Below are 24,535 nucleotides of genomic sequence, written 5' to 3' on the forward strand. Positions count from 1 at the left end.
TGTTTCTACCAAATAAGAGAGAAATGTGTTCTCTCTATACAAGGAATTGGTTAGTCCTACAACCCATACAATCCATATCTGTATCGTCATCAACATCAACAGTGCCAAGAAATCACTGACATCCACACCAACACTTATTAGGCATTATAGCATGTTCAAGAAAATGAACGAAATGTTTTAGAAAGATTTCCATAAGGAGTAATTAAAATATAGAAGTTTGAATCATAAGGTACTAAGCCAATAGCTATATAGAAACCCCTCTTAGCCAATAATTTATCTTATTTTGTCCAGCAATAGATATTTCTGTGTGTGTGTCTGTATACATTCCATCCATTTGCTTTTTCCCCTTCAAGCTAAGATAGAAAGTCTTCAAATTGTGATTTGCACAATTTCCACTCACACCAAGCCACAAGTCCAGCTATACCAGAATAACCTAGGCATCTGGTTAAAAATGCTAAATCTTACTCTGCCTCTAGGGAGTCAGGATTTCTAGGGATGGAATCTGAGGATCTGCATGTTTAATAGGTTCCCCAGTGAAATCAGATTAGGAACTATGGGATGGAACGTAGATTTTGGTACCATTTTGAGAAAACATGTAAGTAGTTGTGATATCACTATTATCCAGTATCTGATTGTAATTGTGTCTGATGAACTGAATGCCCTAGCCCTGGCATTCTGCCAAGCTCTGGGAAAATACACTAAATACGCATTTTAGAATCGTCACTCCTCAGGAGCAAGGGAACTGGGGTCTTTTTACAATAAATCCCTAGAGTCATTGCTTGAGAACTACTTCCAGACAGTATTACTTCCCTGGCATTTCCGCCCTGCCTTCCCCTTCCCATAGGCAGCAGGGTTCATGAAATGAGAACCTTCAGGCCCAGAGGCATAGACTGTGGCAGTTGGAAGTCTGAGCACACTGAAAGATCTGAAGGATATAACAGTGACACTCAGAGGACTTGCTACAAATAATGAAGCACTTGATACAAGTGCTACAATGCTAGATACTCAGAATTTATTTTATATCTAGCACTTGGTACAATGCCTGGCATGCTAAATACCCAGTACTTATATTAATCTAGTAATATCAATTACTCTTATGCAATTTTATAATAACTTACCTCTCTCAATCTAAATAGATAAGTTTTTTCCTCTCAGCAGTGTTTAGTTTTACATGCCATGTAATAGAAATAAATTCAGATGCTTGTTTTGTTTTTATGTTTTCTAGAAATTCTACAGCCAAACCCTGATGTTTCAGATTGCCCAGAGTGCTCAAAAGCTTACACTGCTAGTATATGGGCAAGGTCTAGAGCCACGCCTGGAATTTAGTCCTTCAGTCCTGGACCTGGGGCCACTGCTACTTTGTGCACCTGGAGATGAGGCCAAAGTGATAGTGAAGAATCCCTGTGACTTCCCCATTGAGTTTTATTCCTTAGAATTTGATCAGCAATATCTCATAGAAGAAAAGGTGAGCAGAGGCCAAAGCCAAACTCTGTTTTTCCACATGTGCTGGACCCTGCTATGTACTCATGCTCTTTTCTCTGCATGAAATAACAACCTCCTGGCCTTTCCCACCTTTTTCCCATTGAATTCTTCCTTGTCAATTCAGTGATTACTTCTCTATAGCCTTTCCTGACCTACTTCCCTTGACCTGAGTAGAATCCTATACATTTTAAGCAACTAATTGAAAAACTAATGCATGTTCATGGTTAAAATTCAAACAGTAAAGAACCGTATGTAGCAACTTGCCAATATCATTATATTTGAAGTTGAGTTACTTGTAGACAGCATGTAATTGGGTCATTTTTTAAAATATACTCTGCCAATCTCTGACTTTAGTTGATGTATTTAGACCATTTACATTTAGTGTAATTATTGCTAGGTCAGGACTCAAGAGGACTTAGTTGTATGTTCTGTTGTTTTTTGGTCTGTTTGCTTTTTCCTACTTTCCTGTCAGTTGCTTCAACATTATTTAAAATTCCATTTTTATTTATTTACCCAGAATGTTTTTTGGGTGTATCTCTTTGTGTAGCTTCTTTAGTTGTTGCCATAGGTATTACCTTATCTATATATAACATTATAATCAACTGGTTTTGACATTTTACCAATTGTAGTATAATTTAGAAAACTTTCCCCCATTTAATTCCCTTCAGCCTTCTGATTTTTTATGTCACTGTCTTAAATATTTTTCTTATATTATCTAGCACTATAATTATTGTTTAATCTGTCATACATACATTTCAAAACCCTAGAGGAAATGGAAAATGTATTATATTTGTCTCTCTTTTTGCTTTTTCTGTTCTTTCTTCCTTTCTGATATGCCAAGATTTCTTCTTTTATTATTAACTTTCTGTTTAGAGAGCTACCTTTAGCTCTGCCATTAGGGTACACCTGCTGATAGAAATTTCTCAGTTTTCCTTCATCTGAGAATGCCTTGATTTCCCCCCTCATACTTGAAGGATTTGTTCACTGGATATAGAATTCTGAGCTGACAGTCTTTCATCCCTTGAAAAATATGCCACTTTCTTCTGACCTCCATGCTCTGATGAGAAATTCAATGTCATTTGAATTTTTTTTTCCTTTATAAGGAAGATTTCATTTCTCTCTCACTGCTTTCAGGAATTTTTCTGTGCCTTAGTTTACAGAAGTTTGACTATAATGTGTCTTGGCATAAATTTCTTTTGGTTTATTCAGTTTGGGACTTGGTGAGTTTCTTGAATCTGTTGATTTTTATCTTCTTTCCAATTTGGAAATTTCTCAGGCATTATTCATTTGAGTATTTTTTCAGCCTCATGCTCTTTCTACTCTCCTTCCAGGGCTCAAATGACACTTACTTATATTAGATGTTTTGTTACAGTTTTACAGTTATTTGAAGTGCTTTTCTTTTTTTTAAGTCTATTTTCTCTGTTATCCTAATTAAGTAATTTCTGTTATCTTCAAGTTCACCAATTCTCTTCTCTATCCATTTTATTCTGCCCATATATTGAGTTTTTATTTTGGTAACTATATATTTAAGTTCTAGAATTTTTATTTGGTTCCTTTTTATATCTTGTGTTTCTTTGCTAAGACTTTCTTTTTTTATTTGCTTCAAATATGTTCATAATTGTTCACTAAAGCATTACAATGATGACTGCTTTAGAATCTTTGCAAGATAACTAATATCACTATTATCTTGAAGTGATATTAGTTGCTTCAACTAATCTATTCATTTTCTGTTATCATTCAAGCTGAAATTTTCCTGGTTGTTACTATGATGAAGGATTTTTAGTTCAAACCTGTATATTTTTGGTATTACATTATGAGACTCTGGACCTTATTTAAAGTTTCTGTTTTAACTGGCCTTTTCTGAAATGACATGGGCAAGGAGGATGGGGGCACTCCCTTCTTACTGTCAGATGTGGGTAATAGTCTAGGTTCCCTCCTTGGCCTTCTTTGACAAACAGTAGGAGGGGCTCTTCATTACTGCTGGGCAGGAGCAGGTATTTCTGGCTCTCTGCAAGGCCTCCATTGACACCTTCATGGCTGAGAGGGCCAGGAGTGCCTCATTATTACTCTCCACACAGCCTCCACTGACTCTACATGGAAAAACAGAGGGGTAGCCATACTATCCAGAACCACTGTGTAATGGCAAAAGTCCTGACATTCCATTAGCCCTCATCTGATACCACCCCAGCAGAGAGGAGGAGGGACACTTCTTTACCACCAGATGGATATGGAAGTCCAGGCTTCCTACATGGTCTTTACTGACAGGTTTGGAGGGAGGTGAGGTCTTGTTACCCACCAGCAGGGAAGACGCTCCTAAGATGTCCCAGTTGATAGGTTCATTTCCTGCCCAGACCTGGAGTCAGTCATGTCTCCAAGGAGCCCTTGTTCCTTTTAGTATGAAATGGCATTTACAGATCACAGTCTGGCCCACTGGATTGTGACTTTGTAGGTCTTTTTAATCAAAAGAATTAGAAAATGTGATTTTTAAGAGTGAAAAAAAAATCACAATGTACAATCATGTTTCAAATTCCAATTTAAGATGATAGGATTTTATCTCAATTCTTCAATAATACATTTTTTCTTCTTTCTCTTGAAAATCATGGCTATAAACTTACTTATCAATTTATCTTATAAAATATACATTTAGCCAGGCACAGTGGCACACACCTGTAATCCCAGCACTTTGGGAGACCAAGGCAGGAGGATTGCTTGAGCTCAAGAAGTTGAGCCCAGCCTGGGCAACATAGCAAAACCCTATCTACAAAATAATAATAATTATTATTATTATTATCATTTAGCTGGACATGGTGGCACATGCCTGTAGTTCCAATTACTTGAGAGGCTGAGGTGGGAGTTCCACTTGAGCCCGGGAGGTGGAGGCTGCAGTAAACCAAGATCATACCACTGCACTCCAGCCTGGGTGACAGAGTGAGACCCTGTCTCAAAATAAACAAAATTTTTAAAAAAATCTAATAAAATAGCTTCAAAATAGTGATATCAATATTCCTACTAACCATATTAATAATAGGACTACTGAGTCCTTTTATCCACAAGCATGGTGAGGTCTCTGTGCTGTGTTCCAGCTGCTCCCCTAGATCCACATTTCATGCTCCCCACCCTGATGCCCTACCTTGAGCTACACCTTTGTCTAATAACCTTAGTGCCCTACTCTTTGAAACTGCCTCTTAATTCCCTCCTATGAGCAATATTGAAATTAGCTAGTAATCTCTTTTTCCCTCTCCCCTTTCCATCCTCTAATTTAAAATGACATTCTTTTATTTCCAGCGAATACCAACTGGGTAGTCATCTCATGTACGCTTCCCCCATGTTTGCTACTTTTATTTTATCTATATTGTCAGAGCTTATAGCATTAAGATGTCAGGACTTAATTTTCATTATGGAGTCTTAGTTTTACACTTAGACATATTCAATGCCCATCATCAGTCCTTATAATGAAGCTTCTCTAATCACTTCTAGGATATATACAGTTCATTCTCTAGTGGATTTCTCACGAAGGGATCATGGGAATGATATTCTCTGAGTATTCAAACATTTGTAACCATTTGTCTGTGGCTTTTGAAGATCTGATACAATATTCTTGGCTTACATTTTCTTCACTTGGCTATTGTAAATGTGTTGCCCCATTGTTTCCTCATAAGGTATTGCTGTTCATGAAGCCCATTGCTGTATTAGTTATCTTTTGCTGCATAACAAATTAGCCCCAAACGTAGCAACTTAAAACAATAAACACTTGAGCTCCGCCAAGATGGCTGAATAGGAATAGCTCCAGAGCACAGATCCCAGCGAGAGCAATGCAGAGGGTGAGTGATCACCACATTTCCAATCGAGGTACCAAGTGCATCTCAATGGGACTGGTTGGAAAGTGGGTGTAGCCCAAGGAGTGTGAGCCAAGGCAGGGTGGGGCACTGAAGTGCAGTGAACTGGAGGACCCCTCACCCCCCACCCAACGGAGGTGATCAGGGGCTTTTTCAGCCACCCGGTACTCCAGTTCAGATACTGTGCTTAACCCATGGTCTTTATGGCCCACAGACCAGAAGATTCCTGCCAGCTGACAAGTGCCATGGGTTTCCAGCACAAAAACTCACACAAATCTATGTGACAGAGTGAGACCCTGTCTCAAAATAAACAAAATTTAAAAAAAATCAAATTAACAAAATAGCTTCAAAATAGTGATATCAATAACTGGTGCCTGGAACACCTGCGAGACAGAGATGCACATTCCCCTTAAAAACATGGTAGGGAGACAGGTGATCTGGCTCAGCAGGTCCCACACCCACAAAGACCAGGAATCTGAAACACACTGGCTTGAGAGTTTTGCAGCCAACGCAGCAGTTTGAGCTCAACCCTGGACAGTCGAGCTCTAAGGGGGGGAAGGGCATCTGCCATTACTGAGGCAGCCCGCCATTACCAAGACAGTACTAACCTTACCAGTGTAAACAAAACCACAAGGAAGTTCACATGGCAGCTGGACAGAGCCCGTGCAGTTCAGCAACACCTCTGCAGAAAGACTGTGACTAGACTCCCTCCTTGCTGGGCAGGGCATCTCTAAAAAAAGGCAGCAGCATGGAAGGGACTTAGAAATAAAGCCCCACCTTCCCAGGACAGAGCACCTGGGAAAAGAGGTGGTTGTAAGTTCCACTGCAGCAGACTTAAATGTCCCTGCCAAGCAGCTCTGAATGGAACAGTGGAGCTCCCAGCACAGCACTTGAGCTCTGATTAGGGACAGACTGCCTCCTCAAGTGGCTCTCTGACCCCTGTATATCCAAAGAGGCACCTGATAAAGGAGAGCTCTCGCTGACATCTGGCGGGTACCCTTCTGGGACAAAGATACCGGAAGAAGGAATAGGCAGCAACCCTTACAGTTCTGCAGCCTCTGCAGGTGATTCCCAGGCAAGCAGTGTCTGGAGTGAACCACAAGCAGTCCTGCAACAGAGGGGCCTGACTGTTCGAAGGAAAACTAAAAAACAGAAAGAAATAGCTTCAACATCAACAGAAAGGACATCCACTCAGAGACCTCATCTGAAAGTCACCAACTTCAAAGACCAAAGGTAGATAAATCCAGGAAGATGGGAAGAAACCAATGCAAAAAGTATGAAATCACCAAAAACCAGAATGCGTCTCCTCCTCCAAGGGATCACAACTCCTCGCCAGCAAGGGAACAAAACTAGATGGAGAATGAGTTTGATGAATTGACAGAAGCAGGCTTCAGAAGGTAGGTAATAACAGACTATTACAAGCTAAAGGAACATGTTCTAACCCAATGCAAAGAAACTAAGAACCTTGAAAAAAGATTTGAAGAAATGCTAACTAGAATAACCACCTTAGAGAAGAACATAAATGACTTGAGGAGCTGAAAAACACAGCACAAGAACTTCATGAGGCATACACAAGTTTCAATAGCTGAACCAATCAAGCTGAAGAAAGGCTATCAGAGATTGAAGACCAACTCAATGAAATAAAATGAGAAGGCAGTATCAGAGAAAAAAAGAGTGAAAATAAATGAACAAAGCCTCCAAGAAATATGGGATTATGTGAAAAGACCTAATCTGTATTTGATTGGTGTACCTGAATGTGACGGGGAGAATATTTCCAAGCTGGAAAACACTCTTCAGGATATTATCCAGGAGAACTTCCCCAACCTAACAAGGCAGGCCAACATTCAAATCCAGGAAATACAGAGAACCACAAAGATATTCCTCAAGAAGAGCAACCCCAAGGCATATAATCATCAGATTCACCAGGGTTGAAATGAAAGAAAAAATGCTAAGTGCAACCAGAGAGAAAGGTCAGGTTACCCAAAAAGGGAAGCCCATTAGACTCACAGTGGATCTCTCAGCAGAAACCCTTCAAGCCAGAAGAGACTGGGGGCCAATATTCAATATCCTTAAAGAAAAGAACTTACAGCCCAGAATTTCATATCCAGCCAAACTCAGCTTCGTAAGTGAAGGAGAAATAAAACCCTTTACAGACAAGCAATTGCTGAGAGATTTTGTCACAACCAGGCCTGCCTTGTAAGAGCTCCTGAAGGAAGCACTAAACATGGAAAGGAACAACCAGGACCAGCCACTGTAAAAATGTACCAAATGGTAAAGACCATCGACACAATGAAAAAACTGCATCAACTAACAGGTAAAACAACCAGCTAGTATCAAAATGGCAGGAACAAATTCACACATAACAATATTAACCTTAAATGTGAGTGGGCTAAATGCCCCAGTCAAAAGACATAGACTGGCAAATTGGATAAAAAGTCAAGACACTTCCATGCTCATGCTTAGGAAGAATCAATATTGTGAAAATGGCCATACTGCCCAAAGTAATTTATAGATTCAGTGCTATCCCCATCAAGCTACCATTGACCTTCTTCATAGAACTGGAAAAAAACACCTTAAACTTCATTTCGAACCAAAAGAAAGTCCGCATAGCCAAGACAATACTAAGCAAAAAGAACAAAGCTGGAGGCATCACGGCTACCTGACTTCAAACTATACTACAAGGCTACAGTAATCAAAACAGCATGGTACTGGTACCAAAACAGAGATATAGACCAATGGAACAGAACAGAGGCCTTGGAAGCAACACCACACATCTACAACCATCTGATCTTTGACAAACCAGACAAAAACAAGGAATGGGGAAAGGATTCCCTGTTTAATAAATGGTGTTGGGAAAACTGGCTAACCATGTGCAGAAAGCTGAAACTAGACCCCTTCCTTACACTTTATACAAAAATTAACTCCAGATGGATTAAAGATTTAAACATAAGACCTAACACCATAAAAACCCTAGAAGAAAACCTAGGCAACACCATTCAATATGTAGACATAGGCAAAGACTTCATGACTAAAACACCAAAAGCAATGGCAACAAAAGCTAAAATAGACAAATGGGCTCTAATTCAACTTAAGAGCTTCTGCACAGCAAAAGAAACAATTATTAGAGTGAACTAGCAACCAATAGAATGGGAAAAAAATTTTGCGATCTACCCATTTGACAAAGGGCTAATATCCACAATCTATGAAGAGCTAAAACAAATATACAAGAAAAAAACAACCCCATCAAAAAGTGGGTGAAAGAGATGAACAGACATTTTTCAAAAGAAGACATTTATGTGGCCCACGAACATGAAAAAATGCTCATCATCACTGATCATTAGAGAAATGCAAATCAAAACTACATTGAGATACCATCTCATACCAGTTAGAATAGCAATCATTAAAAAATCTGGAGACATCAGATGCTGGAGAGAATGTGGAGAAATAATTTGGAACACTTTTACACTGTTAGTGGGAGTGTAAATTAGTTCAACCATTGTGGAAGACAGTGTGGCGATTCCTCAAGGATCTAGAAATAGAAATACCATTTGACCCAGCAATCCCATTACTGGGTATATACCCAAAGGATTATAAATCAATCTATTATAAGGACATATGCAAACATATGTTCACTGCAGCCCTGTTTACAATAGCAAAGACCGGGAACCAACCCAAATGCCCATCAAAGATAGACTGCATAAAAAAAAAAAAATGTGGCACATATACACCATGGAATACTATGCAGCAATAAAAAAGGATGAGTTCATGTCCTTTGCAGGGACATGGATGAATCTGGAAATCATCGTTCTCAGCAAACTGACACAAGAACAGAAAAACCAAACACTGCATGTTCTCACTCATAAGTGGGTGTTGAACAATGAGAACACATGGACACAGGGAGGGGAGCATCACACACGGGTCTGTTGGGGAATAGGAGGCTAGGGGAGGAATAGCAGGGGGTGGAGAAATTGGGGAGGGATAACTTTAGGAGAAATACCTAATGTAGGTGATGGGGGATTGGAGGCAGCAAACCACCATGGCACGTGTATACCTATGCAACAATTCTGCAAGATCTGCACAGGTACCCAGAACTTAAAGTAAAAAATAAATAAATAAATAAATAAGATATAATAAAAGAAACACTTGTCATCTCGTGCTTTCTGTGAATCAGAAAATTGAAGATGGCGTAGCTGAGGTGGTTCTGCTTCCTCTGGACCCTTCTCCACTCAGTCTTTGAATCTTCTGTCTTCTTTACTTCCAATGTTGGCAGCCTGCTTAGTTTGCAGTCTGCTCCCAGAAGTTTTTCTCAGAATGGTGATCTACCCCTATAGAGGGAGTCTTCTCATTAGGAATTTATGAGATCCTTAGTGGCTTTTGTTGGCACAGCACCTTCCAGCGAGAGTCAGGCTCTGTGCAAAGCATAATCTAAGACTTGAGATTTGCACTTGGGAGGTTTCTTGGGGGCACTCTCAGGAACACATGTGAGGAACAGGACAGCAGAGTTGGGCAGAGAGAGATGAACTGTGATGAGATGGCAATGAGGACTTCAGCTAATCGCACAGGACACTCTGGAGCCGGGTTGGCCCTTTGGAGTTGCCCCAGTTGCTACAAGTTTGCCAGGCTTTTGTGCCCTACATCAACCAGTCTTTGGCATATTGCTTCCTTTGCCCACTGATTCTCTATGGTACCTCCATCCTTTATCACAGCTCCACAAATAAATGGGTCAATTCTGAGCTCTCGCTTCTATTTCATTGGTCAGTGTGTCTGTTCCAACATCATTGCCACTCTGTCTATTACTACAGCTTCCTAATAAGGCTTGTTATCTGGTCGGGTAATACCCTTCTTTTATTCCTTTTCACTAATGCTTTAATTTTGCCCTTCCATGTAAATTTTAGAATGAGCTTATTGGCAGTGGTGTTCAAACAACTAAAAATGGGAATCCTAAAGATGGGTTACCTAACAAAACAGATTTTTGATACCAATAATTGAAGTTGTAGAAGAAGTGAATGCTTTTTAAAACTTGATTATACTGCGTCTTATAAATACACACACTAGGATTCCCAGATTCAGGAGAAAAAATACAGGCTGTTTAGTTAAATTTGAATTTCAGATAAATAACAAATTTTTTTAGTATGTATCAAATATTACACAGGGCATATTTATACTAAAAAAAGTTATTCATTGTTCGTTTTTTCCCTGGATCCTCTATTTATGAGACCACAACATTGCTTAGTGTAAAATCGTTAACCACAACATTGTTTAAGAATGAATGTGTCACTCAAGGTAGATAATGGAGTTATGTACTTTTGTCATGGGGAAAAATGGGAAAAGAATGTATATTATTTTTAAAACAAGAAGAAAATTTATTCCCACATGTGAAATGCCCAGACTGAAATGTATCAAAATAAAGATCATGTATCCCCACAGGCTCAGAGCTCAGCCCTACTTCTGAGACCTCTCCAGAGGGCCCCATTCTTTGAAATCCAGAAAGTATCTGTACAAATCTCGGCCTCGGACATGAGCAGGAGTTTTATAAAATCTGTGTGCAGACTCACTTAGAGCTGCAGGGAGATTTCTAGCGAGACCAACAGGGTTCCTGTTCTCCCCTCGAGCAGATCTTGCGGAAGATGAAAGGCTATGATTCCTACAACACCCTGCTGCTGCCTCCCCGCAACCCGGGGGAGAAGCTGCCTCCAGAACTGTATGAGTACTTTAAGGAGATGAAGAAGTCAAAAGAGGAGCAGATAAGGGCGAAATACCTGGAGAATCTGGCACAGGAGAATGGTGAGAACTCAACATGGAGAATCCCTGGCTCTAACCATTGCCTTCGCCCCTCTGAATTACCCCTGTTTCTGAGTACCTGCCAGATGCCAGGCAGGTACTGCCTGCCTTGTGCATTTTATTTCTAATGCTTACAAAATGGGTCGCATTATCCCCATTTTATGGATGTGGAGGCTGGAAAACATTCTGCTGTCACTGGAGCCCAACTGAGGTAGTATGACTTAAAAACAGCTAATATAGATGAAAGAACACTTGCTGGATGCCATGTTGAGGGTTTTGCACGTACAGATGAGAAACTGAAGCTCAGAGAGGCCAGGTCCAGTTTTAAGTGGCAGAATCAGGATTCCAGCCCAGGGCTTTCTGACTCCAGAGTCCATGATGGTAACCACTGCCTCCTATGGGTAGACCTAGGTAGTGCAAAGTAATGTGTCATACGGTAGAAACTGGTGCCGTAAAAGCAGGGGGTGGGCATTCACACAAGCAAAAGGCCAGCCCTTCCATAGTCCTCAGGCCAAACTCCAATCACAGAGCTGTCCTGTGGTCTGAGAATCATGCCCTTTCTGGCGCACCACCCCTGAGCTATCCCATCATGTGCCCAGGGGCTCTTGTGTGCTTGCCCATAAAGGTTCCTTGTTGACTTGTGGGACTGTGTGGCTTATGAGGATGCATCTTCTCCTTCCTGCTTCTCTGTAACCTCATCCTGGAAATGTGCCTACCTTGTTCTTACTTGCTCTCTTCTGTGTAACAGTCGTACATGCAATTATTTTCTTCACACTGCCTCTACCACTAGCCAAGAAGTCCCAGAAAGGCATCGATCACATATTCCCCACAGTAAAACCAGTGGATGGAACAGCAGTTGACCCAATAGTACCCAATAAATGGGTGCTGTGTGAGTGAATGCATTAATGGATTGAATGGAGTTGTTTGTCCTGCCCTTGGGCCTGTCTCGTTGCAGGAAAGAGAAGCTAGTCAGAGACACTAGTTTGGCTTAAAAGGAGAAGATGAGAGAAGGCAGCTGCCACCCACCCAGTCTTCTATCTCCTAGTTATGTTCCTTGAGTTTGCTAGGGCTGCCATCGCAAATACCACAGACTGGGCGGCCTAACCAACAGATGTTTCTTTTCTCCCAAATCTGGAGGCTAGAAGTCCAAGGCTAGGTATTAGCAGGGTTGCGTTCTTCTGAATCCCATCTTGCAGCTCCGTCTTCTCACTGTGTCTTCGTATGGTCTTCCTTCTGTGTGTGTCTGTGTCCCAGTCTCCTCTCCTCATAAGGACGCCAGTCCTGGTTAGGACCCACCCATGTGACCTCATCTTACGTTAATTACCTTTTTAAAGGCCCTATCTCCAAATGCAGTCACATATTCTGGAGGTTAGGATTTCCACATATGAATTAGGAAGGAACACAATTAAGCCCATCACCAGGACCCATTGTGTTGCAAGCACTGAGCTGAAGTGGTGGGGGGAAAAATCAGTGAAAAAGTGCTGGAAAAAAAATCAGAAAAGGCAATGAATCCCTGCCTTTGAGAGCTCACAGTCATGAAGAGAGTGCGAGGAGAGACACACCATCAGAGGGACTGCCTAGCAGCCCAAGGCAGGGGTGGCAAGGGCTGCAATGCACAAACGACCTCGCAAGGGCAGAGAAGGCCTTGGTGCTCCCCTCATCCTTACCACCACGATTGTGGGCTCATTTATCCATTTGGCCCAGTGGACAGTGTTCTAAGCCAGGATCAGTGGGTGCAGAGGGAACTCAGGAAGCTGCCCTGCTTCTCACCAGTGCCTCTCTGATGAGCTTTGTCTGCTCCCTCTGCTCTCATGCTATAGATCATCCTTCTCTGCTTCCCTTCCTTCCAGGATAGCCCACAGCCCCAACTCACAAGGCCTCCATTCATGAGAGAGCTGCAACCCCTCAGGCTCAATTTCTACCTTGTGTGACACAGAGAATGTCTTGCCCTGTAGTAGAGGGTGGTCACTTCATGCAGTCACAGCCCATTGCACCCTGAAGTGCTATAGAATAATGGGCAATCAGTGAGGAAGGTGTTGGGCTAACAAAATGGTAGCTGTCCCTACCGTTGACACAGGAAATGTTCATGATAAATTAACGGGGAAAGCAGGCTACACGTCAGTATGTGCAATATGACCCCAAGCTTAGTTTCAGACAATTAAAAATCTGAGAGGTTGCAGCTCTCCCGTGCTGGTATGGTAACATTTAGTACAACTTCTCTGTTGCCATTTCTTTGTCTATCTCCACCTCTTTTTGTGAATTCTATCACTTTTGGCTCTTCTGAGTTTTCCCCATTTTCTAAGCAAATGCATAATTTTGGTTCCTAAACAAATGTTAAAATGTAGAAACGCTATGCACAGAGAAACTGAGGAATAGCTGACTGACGGCAGCTCTTGTTTATTTGGGTTGAATGGTCCAGGGTGATGGAAGCCGGTATGGTGAGACTCCTCTTCGTCTTTTTTTTTCTTTTTTTTACCTTTTCTGCCCCCATCTCCCTTGTGCCCCTCCCAGCTCTTCCCCTTGTGTTCTCATCCTTTGCTCCCTGGCAGAAGAAGACATGCCCACATCAGATCAGGGAACCTCCTCTAGCACGAAGGGGACATCGCTGAGCCGAGGGATCTCTGTCACATCCAACTTGGAAGAGCGGCATGTCCTGTTGGTCGAGTCCAGAGCCTACCTAGAGGAAGAGGAGGATGAGGACAGCGTGGAAAAAATCATGTTCCAAAGTAACCGAGCATTTTAATGTTTTGATACTCATTCTCTCCAAGCAGAAGTTGGAAGACAACATTCAGTACCTTGTCTCTTTCTCCAAGCCTCCTAGTGTGGCTCCCAGCCCGTGCTGACCTGCCTACCGCAGCTGCCCTGTGGAGAAGCTCTGATCTGCCGCTCACACTAGGATATGAGCTTGGGAGTCGGATGATGAGCTTAGCATACAGTACATTCTTGCCACAGTTATTTGTGTTTCAACTAGACTCACTGGAGGCCTGAACCTTTCATGCTAAGATTCTGGCAGACTGGGAGGTGTTTAGAGAAGCATTATAGGGGTGGGGACATGCTTCCCAGTGTTACCCACAGTTGAACTATTAGAGAACTCTCTCCTCGACTTCCTGGCATTATGGGCCCATTTTCTGGCATTTATTTTCTCCAAGTTTTGGGCCTGCAGGTCTGTGTCGAGCCGCGGACGCGGGTCTCTGTTCCGCAGGATGGGGTTTGTTAAAGTTGTTAAGAATAAGGCCTACTTTAAGAGATACCAAGTGAAATTTAGAAGACGATGAGAGGGTAAAACTGATTACTATGCTCGGAAACACTTGGTGATACAGGATGAAAATAAATACAACACACCCAAATACAGGATGATAGTTCATGTAACAAACAGAGATATCATTTGTCAGATTGCTTATGCCCGTATAGAGGGGGATATGATAGTCTGCGCGGCATACGCACATGAACTGCCAAAATACGGTGTGAAGGTTGGCCTGACAAATTACGCTGCAGCATATTGTACTGGCCTGCTGCTGGTCCGCAGGCTTCTCAATAGGTTTGGCATGGACAAGATCTATGAAGGCTGAGTGGAGGTGACTGGTGATGAATACAATGTGGAAAGCATTGATGATCAGCCAGGTGCCTTTACCTGCTATTTGGATGCAGGCCTTGCCAGAACTACCACTGGCAATAAAGTTTTTGGTGCCCTGAAGGGAGCTGTGGATGGAGGCTTGTCTATCCCTCATAGTACCAAGCGATTCCCTGGTTATGATTCTGAAAGCAAGGAATTTAATGCAGAAGTACACCGGAAGCACATCATGGGCCAGAATGTTGCAGATTACATGCACTACTTAATGGAAGAAGATGAAGATGCTTACAAGAAACAGTTCTCTCAATACATAAAGAACAGCGTAACTCCAGACATGATGGAGGAGATGTATAAGAAAGCTCATGCTGCTATACGAGAGAATCCAGTCAATGAAAAGAAGCCCAAGAAAGAAGTTAAGAAGAAGAGGTGGAACCGCCCCAAAATGTCCCTTGCTCAGAAGAAAGATCGGGTAGCTCAAAAGAAGGCAAGCTTCCTCAGAGCTCAGCAGCGGGCTGCTGAGAGCTAAACCAAACAATTTTCTGTAAGGATTTTTCAGATAAAGACAATAAACTTATGGACAGCAAAAAAAAAAAAAAAAAAAAGAAAATTAGATTTACTGCAACTGAGTTCATGAGAGCCATTTGTTTGCTGGTCATTGTGGAACCATGATAAGGCATAAGCAGCTTTGTCATGTGCCCACCCTCAGAATAGGAATCATGGCAAGGCTCAGTAGATCTTTAAGGAGTTAAGTTGTCATTTGTAGCCCTCATCAACCAGGTGAGTAAATTAAGTCAGGAGCATGTAATGGCAAAACAAAGATTAAAGACAGAAATTCCTGGCTCCATGCCCCATATTTAATCCACCCTGGCTATACTGACAAGCCCTCAACTGGCTCCTGGTCTCTCCCAGAAGCCCTCCCCACCTCATACACCCCGACTCTGCTCCCCATGCCTGGGCTCTTCCAGGGCTGACCCTGGACACCCCACAGAGAAGAAAGCATACCACAGTGCTTAGGATGAAAATACCTGAAAACCACCTAAATGCCCATCAGTAGGGAACTAGTGAAATTGTGACAAAACCATACAGTGGGAGTTATTTAGCAGCTATTTAAAAAGAATGAGCTAGACTTGTATTTAAGTAAATGGAAAGATGTCCAAGATGTATTATGTGAAATTAAATTACAGAACAAAATTCAGAGTGTCATCCTACCTTTCTTGTTAAAACACTGAATGTATTTGGGACGACTGTATGTATCTGGCTGTATACTACTCTACAAACTGTGAATACACATATGATCCTGCAGCTCACTTTTTCTATTAGGAACATTCCTCTAGGCCAACACATTTGATAAATCAACGTTTGGCAAACTTTTCCCATTAAAGGCCAGACAGTAAATATTTTGGGCTTTGAAGGCCGTACTGTCCCTGCTAAAACTACTCAACCCTGCCCTTGCAGAGTGGCTGTGATGACAAAGACACTATGTAATCAAAGGATGTGGCTATGTTCCAGTACGACTTTATTTACAAAAACAAGCAGCAGGACAGATTTGGTTATTAAAACACTGAAAGTATTTGGGATGACTGACACGAAATCACCTACATTGGCAAACGATCTTATTTGTATAGACTAGTTGACTAGTCTCTGATATCGAAGTCATCATTTTAATAGCTGCTGTATATTGATTCTGTAATATAAATATGCCACCATTTGTTCCGCCATTTCCTTTAATGCTGCAAATTTCACCAGTTTCTAATATTTTGCCACTGTAAGCCATCCTCCTCTCCACACAAATGCCCTTTCTACTTTTCAGCAAGAGAGATTCTTTAAAACAGAAGTAGAGTCAAAAAAATCTTTTTTTTTTATTTTAGTAGCTATAAACAAATTATTAGCTGTAAATTTTATTAGGTATAAAGAAATTATTAGCCCAAAAGGGCATTGTCATACACTACAAGTTGGGACTGCTGCAATGTTTGCCATTTAAAAGAACAGCATTTAAAAAGAAATATTATTCCCATTTCCATCAGTGCTCATGTAAATTCTGGCTGTGTAGCCATACATGCCCATGTGTGCACATACATGTATTTTTAATTTACAGCTGACAAGACTGACAGCATTGACAGCCACTCCATGGAGGAAGTTGGCGAGGTAGAAAACAACCCAGTGAGCAAAGCGATTGCTCGCCACCTGGGTATTGACATTTCTGCAGAAGGCCGCCTGGCTGAGAACCAGAAAGGCATCGCCATTATCATCCATGGGACACCCTTGTCAGGTATGCAACAATTCTGAGCGGTGGTTAAGACCAGTGATGCCATGTCTTCTCTGTAAACTCTGCGGCTTCCAGGGTGGCAACATCAGCTGTGTGGTTATGGCAAATACTAATGGCTTTATTTGAAGAACAACAAAGGGTAATGATTACACATCTATAGCTGTGTACCTTTGGGAAAATTAACTAAGTTCTCTGTGATCAGTTTCCCTGTCCGTAAAGTGGTATGAACACTATCTATTTTACAGGATAGTCATGAGAATTTAATATAACATCTATCTATAGCTATATTGACACTATCTATTTTAATATAACATCTGTCTATAGAATTTAATGTAACATCTATCTATAGATATATTGACACTGTCTATTTTACAGGATAGTTATGAGAACATTTATATAAAATGCTCATCTCAATACTTGGCACATAGTAAATACTCAAAAAGCTGTTGGTATTATTATTATTACTATGATGACTATTCTCATTCACAATTATAGCCATATCTGCAGTGTGAATCCTCATTGAAAAGAAACTCCCATCACATGCTAAATATTCTTGAGGAATATTTTTCCTAACCATAAACCAGTCAAGGGGTGAACCCTTGATTTAAAAAAAAAAAAAATTCTTTAATAAGAATCTTTTATTACCTCGAAAATTGCACATACTAACTTCACCATAAACCCAAAGGAGCAAAATCACCTGCATTGGAAGGAAATCTTATTTGTATAGTAATTTGCAGTTTACAGGGCTCCTTCCCATCCGTTTGTCTATCTAAACTTCATAACCACTCAGAAAAGAGAATTTGATATCCCCTACCTCATAGGAAGCTAAGATTCAGAGAAATTCAAGGACATCTGCCCAAGGTCACCCAGTTAGAAAGTGGCAGAGCAGAAGAATATTGGGAGGATGCCCTGCCACCTCTCTTAGCTTCGGCTTACTTGACGAAGGGCCATGAAATCTTGTTCTGACCCAATTACTATCACTCATACAGACAACATTTATGGAGCATTTTTGTTGTTCTAATCACCGAGAGGCCTAGGAATCTAAAAATGTCACCATTCATTACCCCTTCCTTTGAAGAACCTTTCCTTGAGAAGTTATAAAGCAGGACCTAAAAAGTAGAAGTCTAGATCAGATGGAAATCAAACAAGGCAAATAATAACATAATTGGAAATGTTTTCAAGACACCCCCCGCACACACACCACTTATGGGCTCATGCCATTTTTGTGTTGCACTAAAAGGAATGTCAGAAAGATGGTTGATGGACCCATAGAAACTGCAGACAGCTGGAGAGTTAACACCAAAAATGCACTGACCTGGAAAGAACCACAGCCCTGTTCCAGCGGAGGGCGCAGTCACTTTCCATCTGCAGGTGAAAAGCCTATTAGAGTGTGAACTACACTAATAACAGGGCTGGCATTTTTATGGAGCTTTACAGCTTTCAAAGAATCTTCATAAACAGCTTAATAGTCTATGTCAAAGTCAGGCTGATCAATGTAAGTTATTTTTGCCCCTTTTGTTTATGCTGAAGTTAGCACATACAACTTTTGAAGGCAGTAAGAGGCTCATTTGTTTATAATCCATATACTTAAGGATTATTCTCAAACTGTTAAATTGTTGACCTCTGAGAGGGGGTTAAAAAGGAGAGGGAAGACACCTCATTTGGAATGTACACATCTCTGAATTCTTTGAACTTGTATTCTTTCCATAATTTAAAAAATATATATATATTAAAGAAAAAAATCCAAGACATTAAATTATTTAAAAAGAGAGAGAAATATATGTGCAGACTCTGACCTGGCAGCTCTACTTCTAAATCTTTCTTAGGAAAAATAATGATGTGGACAAGATGAACTGCTGAAATGTTCACTGCAGCACTGTATGCTGTCATAGAAACTTGAAAGCAATTGCAATATTCAATATGGGGGACTGGTTAATGAGGCCACAGTAATTTACATAGTGAATTTTATTCCCATTAAAAATAGCATCTTGTACACCCATGTTCACAGCAGCATTAGTCACAGTAGCCAAAAGGTAGAAACAACCCAAATGGCCATCAGTGGATGAATGGAAAAACAAAATATGGTATGATATGATGCTATTCAGCCTTAAAAAGGAAGGAGGTTTTGACACATGCTACAACATGGATGAACCTTGAGGACCTTAGGCGAGGTGAAATAGGACAGTCCCAAAAGGACAAATACTGTATGATTCCACTTAGATGAGGTACCCAGACTGGTCAAATTCACAGAGATAGAAAGAGAAACAGAATGAGGTTTCCAAGGGGCTGGAAGGGTGGTGAGTATTGGAGAGTTATGGTTTAATGGGTACAGAGTTTCAGTTCAGGAAGATGACAGAGTTCTGGAGCCGGATGGTGGTGGTGGGGGCACAGCAGTGTGAACGCACTTAGTACCACTAAGCCATACACGTACAAATGATTTCAGTGATAACCGTTATGTATACTTTACCACAACAGAAACAGTGTCAAACAAGTGTACTGAATGAATAGAGAGTTGTTCATGAGATATCATTTCACATGAGAAAGAGTGCCATACTCGTGATGTGTAGTTTGTATTAGCGTCCCGTTGCTACTGTAACAAGTGACCACAAACTTCATGGCTTCACAAATGCATATTTACACTCTCATAGGTCCAGAGGTCAGAAGTCTAAAATGGGTGAGCAGGACTGTGTTCCCTCTTGGAAGATCTGGGGGACTATCTGTTTCCTTGTCTTTTCTAGCTTCTAGAAATGTTGCCGGCATCCCTTGGTTCCTGGCTCCTTCCTCCTCCTTCCCAGCCATCAGCATAGCATCTGCCAGTCTCTCCTGCTGCTTCCATGGTCAATCACCTGCTCTGACTCCGACCCTCCTGTTCTCCTCTCATGGGGACCCATGTGATTAGATTGCGCCCAGTAGGATAACCCAGGCTAACCCCCCATATCAAGATCTATAAATTAATCACATCTGCAAAGTCTCTTTTACTCTAGAAGGTAACATATTTGCAGGTTCCAGGAATTCGCATGTAGAAATCTTTGGGGGAGCCATTTTTCAGCCTGCCACATAACTTGTTTCTTTTTTTTATAAGAAATATAAATAACATAGTTGCCTGTGTACTTAGCAACCATAGGCTAACTATACTATCCCCGAATGAATGGATGGATTTTTTTTCTTTTCTCTTGTCTGTTATTTCTGAATTTTCTGCTTTTTTTTTTTTAAATGAAAGTACTTTGAAATGACAAAATAAATCAACACAAGTTATTCTTTAAAACAAAAAAAAGTCTTCCTATTAGAATCAGAGACAGGAAAAACTACAAAGTATTTTAAAGATTGTCTGATAGAATCTGTTTCTTAAACAGGCTGGGTACAGTGGCTCACATCTGTAATCTCAGCACTTTGGGAGGCCGAGATGGGCAGATCACTTGAGGTTAGGAATTTGAGCCCAGCCTGGCCAACGTGGTGAAACCCCATCTCTACTAAAAATATAAAATTAGCTGGGCATGGGGGTGTGTGCCTGTGATCCCAGCTACTTGGGAGGCTGAGGCAGAAGAATCACTTGAACTAGGAAGGTGAAGGTTGCAGTGAGCCAAGATTGCACCATGGCACTCTAGCCTGGCTTACAGAGTAAGACTCCATCTCAAAAAAAAAAAAAGAAAAAAAGAACCTTTTTTTTTTTTTTTTAATCGTACTTGAAGCTTTGGGGTATATGTGCTCATCCTGCAGGATTGTTGCTTAGGTACACATATGCCATGGTGGTTTGCTGTTTCCGTCCCCCTGTCACCTACATCAGGCATTTCTCCTGGTGCTATCCCTCCCCAACACTCCACCCTCCACTGTCCCTCCCCTCCCCTGGCCCCCCACCTCCTAATCTACCCCAGTGTGAGATGTTCCCCTCCCTTTGTCCCTGTGTTCTCATTGTTCATCACCCACCTGTGAGTGAGAACATGCAGTGTTTGGTTTTCTGTTCTTGTGTCAGTTTGCTGAGAATGATGGTTTCCAGATTCATCCATGTCCCTACAAAGAACACGAACTTGTCATTTTTATGGCTGCATAGTATTCCACGGTAACTGAGGGAAAACTCGGCGAGGATGCAGATTGCCACAGCACGTGTACATCAGTGGCAAGGTTAGGATCAGACCCACGGCCCTGACTCCAGGCGGGGGTCTTCCTTCTCTTTGCTGCTGCTACCTCCAGCCACATGAGAAGGAGCCAGAGCACTCAGAGAGATCACTTTGCAGGGACCTCTGTTCTTAAGACCTCTTCTGTCTGGGACACTGAGCAAAAGAGCACCATGTAATTCAACCCCCTCGTCTTTTTGATAGGAAAGTCAGCCAGTGCTGTCAGCATGGCCAGGTACTACAACGCAGCCTGCCTGAGCATCGACTCCATTGTGCTGGAAGCTGTGTCTGACAGCAACAACATCCCAGGGATCCGGGCCCGTGAGCTCTGCATCAGGGCTGCCATAGAGCAGTCCATGAAGGAAGGAGAGGAGGCTGGTAAGAGCCCATTCTCCCGGCTTTTTGTGGTCAAGTCACCAGCACCCCCACTGGCAACACCCATCTTCTCTGTGCCCCACTGAGCTCTCCTCCCACAGCCTGGTTGAAGGCTGTCCTACAGCATGCCAAATTCATAGCCCAGAGGAGAATTCTCCTCATGAAGCACCCGAGTGTCCTGCCCTGCCCAATGCCGGCGTGCTCTTGCCACTGTAGGAACCAGGACAATGAATAAGACACAGCCCACACCTTTGAAAGTCTGACAACTGGTGGGGAAGCAGGGATGGGGTCACTCAGAGCAGAGGAAAATAATGTTGCAACAGAAATACAAGCTTCTGTGAAAGAGCGAGTTTGGGATGAATGGGTTCCAACAAGGGTGATTTGGGAAGTTTTCAAGAAAACGGGTTTGAAGAAGCAAGAGAATGTTAGTAGGCAAAGATGGGGACAAGGACATTCCAGACCAAGAGAGCCGGGAAGCTGATCCTAAATTGGGGATGGGAAGGCAGGTCGAGGCCAATCAATGTTGACCTTGAATGCCAAGATGAGGAATTTGAGTTTTATGTTAACAGAAAAGAGCCATTGGGACAGTTTTTACCCTCTGGAGAAATGGTCGGAAAATCACAATAGAAAGGTAGCTCTTGAATATCATGTGAAGGAAGCAACAGTGAAGCTGCAGACAAATGGGCCCATGCCAGCCAACCTGACAGCCACCTGCATGGTGGAGAATTGAAGGAGTGAGAGGCATTCAAGATGACCATGCCCAGATTCCCAGAAGCCAGGAGAGAAACCAGGAAAGAGCGATGTCATTTACCTAGATGGGGAACACAGAAGGAAGAGAGTTTGCTGGAGAGGAAAATGAATTGGTTTGGGTTTGAGGGAGAGGGGGTGTTGGGGTTGTTTTGTTTCTTTCTTTCTCTTTCTTTCTTTCTTTCCTTTGTTCCTTCTTTTTTTATTTTTTTGAGACAGGGTCTCTCTCTGTCACCCAAGCTGGTATACAGTGATGCTATCATAGCTCACTGCAGCCTCCTGGGCTCAGGTGGTCCTCCCACATCAGCCTCCTGAGTAGAGGGGATTACAGGCATGCACAGCCATGCACAGCTAATTTTTGTATTTTTAGGGTCTCACTATGTTGCCCAAGCTGGTCTCAAACTCCTGGCCTCAAGCAATCCTCCCAAAGTTCTGGGATTACAGGATTGAGCCACCATGCCTAGCTTGAATTGAGTTTTGGAATCCCAAGTGGGAAGGCCTGGTGTGGCCTTCCTACAAAAAGTTGAGGATTCTGGCTCCATCAGGCTATCTGAGGACCTTCAGGGCAGGCAAGCAGCTGCTCGATGGGAAAATATACTGAACACCAAGCAGAGTGCCTGCTCAGAGCGGAAGCCTGCCTGTGTCAGTACCCATGGCATGATGTAATCCCCAAGAGTGCTTCCAGCCTGCTAACTGATAAAACTGGCTGGGGCTTTCAGGGCTGTCCCCTCCCCTCAGTACCTCTGCGTGGGACACTTAAGGAAGTGGAAAATTCTTTGCTGGGAAGGTAAGAGAAATAACTCTTTAGTGAGAACCTCTGGCTATGCCCTAATGCTGGTTCTCTTAAATTTTTTATTTCCTTTTCTGTGAAATAATCTACATTTCATAGTGATCTGTAGAGCCATGTTCATGTCCTATGCCTAAGGGTGAATTTGAGCTCCTGGTCTGAGAAAGTAACATCAAGTTAGAGACAGAGTGGGGAGAGTCTCTGTGAAGCCACTAGGGTAAATGAAGCAGCCCAGAAAAGCTCAGAATGAGCCAGGAGGAATGGACAAGGCGGGTTAGGACCATGTGGAACACGTACATTTCAGGAGGGGTCGTGGGGAAGCTGGGAGGTGGAGACAGCAGAGCCAGGGTCACAGGGACTGTCAGGGAAGTCGAGGAAAGGGCCCTGAAGCCTTAGGAAAGGGAGAAGCAAGGAGGAGTTTCACGTCTCTCAGAGCCCTGCTGAACGGCGAGCCTTCCTGCTAGCCTGTTCTCACAGCCACTTGTATGGCTAACCTAACACTGACTTACTTCCTTCATTGTCCACCCTCACCCCATGTAAGCTCTGGAGGCAGAGGCTTGTGTTAGTTTTCCCCAGTGTTGTCCCAGCACCTAGAAGAATCCCTGGCATGGTTGACCCATAATAAAGATTCATAAAGGATTCATTGAATCAATAAATGAACAGAATTAGAGACTGCTGGAAACCCAAATAGAATGAGCCCTGAGTAGAGACCAGCTGAATTTCTCAGTCGGGAGGTCCCTGGGGTCTTTGGAGAGAGCCCTTGCAGTGGGGGGGTTAGGCCCTAACATCTCCCCTGCATCTGCTGCAAGGTGGAGTCGGTAGGCGGAATGAAGGGGCAGCCATGAACCCGAACCTGCCTGTGCCATACAGTAGCCACTGGCTCTGGGGGCTGCTGAACAGGTGAACCAGGCTGGTCCAAACCAAGGTGTTTGGTGAGTGTACAGCACCCATGGGAACCCTGAAGATGTGATATGAAGAAAAGACTTGGAAATAACAATTTTTACACATTACATGTTAAAATAGCAATTTTTACATATTACGTGTTAAAATGATCACATTTTGCATATATTGGGTTAAATAAAATATGTCCCTAAAATTAATTTTTTACCTTTTTAATGTGGCTACTAGAAATGTTTAAATTACATACATATATGGCTCACATTATGTGTCTGTTGGACAGAGCGGACTTCAAGGTGCCATCCCACTGTCATTTTGTGTGTGTGTGATTCTAAAGTGACTTAATAAAAATCTCACCCTCTCCTTACTGTAGCCCAGGAGGCTGCTGTGGGTCAAAATGCCATGGGGCAAGGACGACTGAGCAGTGAGATCTTGGGCAAGTTGACCTCAGAGATGACTCTGGTGGCCCCAGAAATTAAACCTGGAAAGAGTGGTCGTGGGAGCGTGGTGATCTCCAAAAGCAAGGCGGATAGCCATGGCTCTGGGTCGCAGAAGCAGCATCACCTGCACCATTCCGAAACATCACAGGTACCAATCAGGGCTCTCCAGCAGAAGGGCTAGCATCTTCCTCCTCCCCAGCATCCTGCAGCCAGGTCAGTGCTCTTCATCCCTCCATTGGTC

The 24,535-nt window shown here is 42.4% G+C and overlaps 2 protein-coding genes across 2 annotated transcripts in view; both read left to right on the forward strand.

The window, feature by feature from the left end:
• Positions 1 to 24,535, forward strand: part of HYDIN (HYDIN axonemal central pair apparatus protein) — a 490,708-nt gene that overhangs the window by 329,455 nt on the left and 136,718 nt on the right. The window contains exons 36-42 of the mRNA XM_064383265.1: positions 1,226 to 1,465; positions 10,934 to 11,102; positions 13,058 to 13,060; positions 13,649 to 13,825; positions 16,766 to 16,939; positions 21,253 to 21,426; positions 24,228 to 24,442. Of these exons, the coding sequence (XP_064239335.1) occupies positions 1,226 to 1,465; positions 10,934 to 11,102; positions 13,058 to 13,060; positions 13,649 to 13,825; positions 16,766 to 16,939; positions 21,253 to 21,426; positions 24,228 to 24,442 (1,152 nt within the window). The remainder of the gene's footprint in view (positions 1 to 1,225; positions 1,466 to 10,933; positions 11,103 to 13,057; positions 13,061 to 13,648; positions 13,826 to 16,765; positions 16,940 to 21,252; positions 21,427 to 24,227; positions 24,443 to 24,535) is intronic.
• LOC105706827 (large ribosomal subunit protein uL18-like) lies at positions 14,255 to 15,279 on the forward strand. Its single transcript, XM_064383269.1, is given in 1 exon segment — positions 14,255 to 15,279. A coding segment is annotated over 1 exon segment (744 nt). The 5' UTR covers positions 14,255 to 14,452; the 3' UTR covers positions 15,197 to 15,279.

This window comes from Aotus nancymaae, unplaced genomic scaffold (assembly GCF_030222135.1).
Source record: "Aotus nancymaae isolate 86718 unplaced genomic scaffold, 86718_ANA_hifiasm-v0.15.2.pri h1tg000030l, whole genome shotgun sequence".
NCBI lineage: Eukaryota > Metazoa > Chordata > Mammalia > Primates > Aotidae > Aotus > Aotus nancymaae.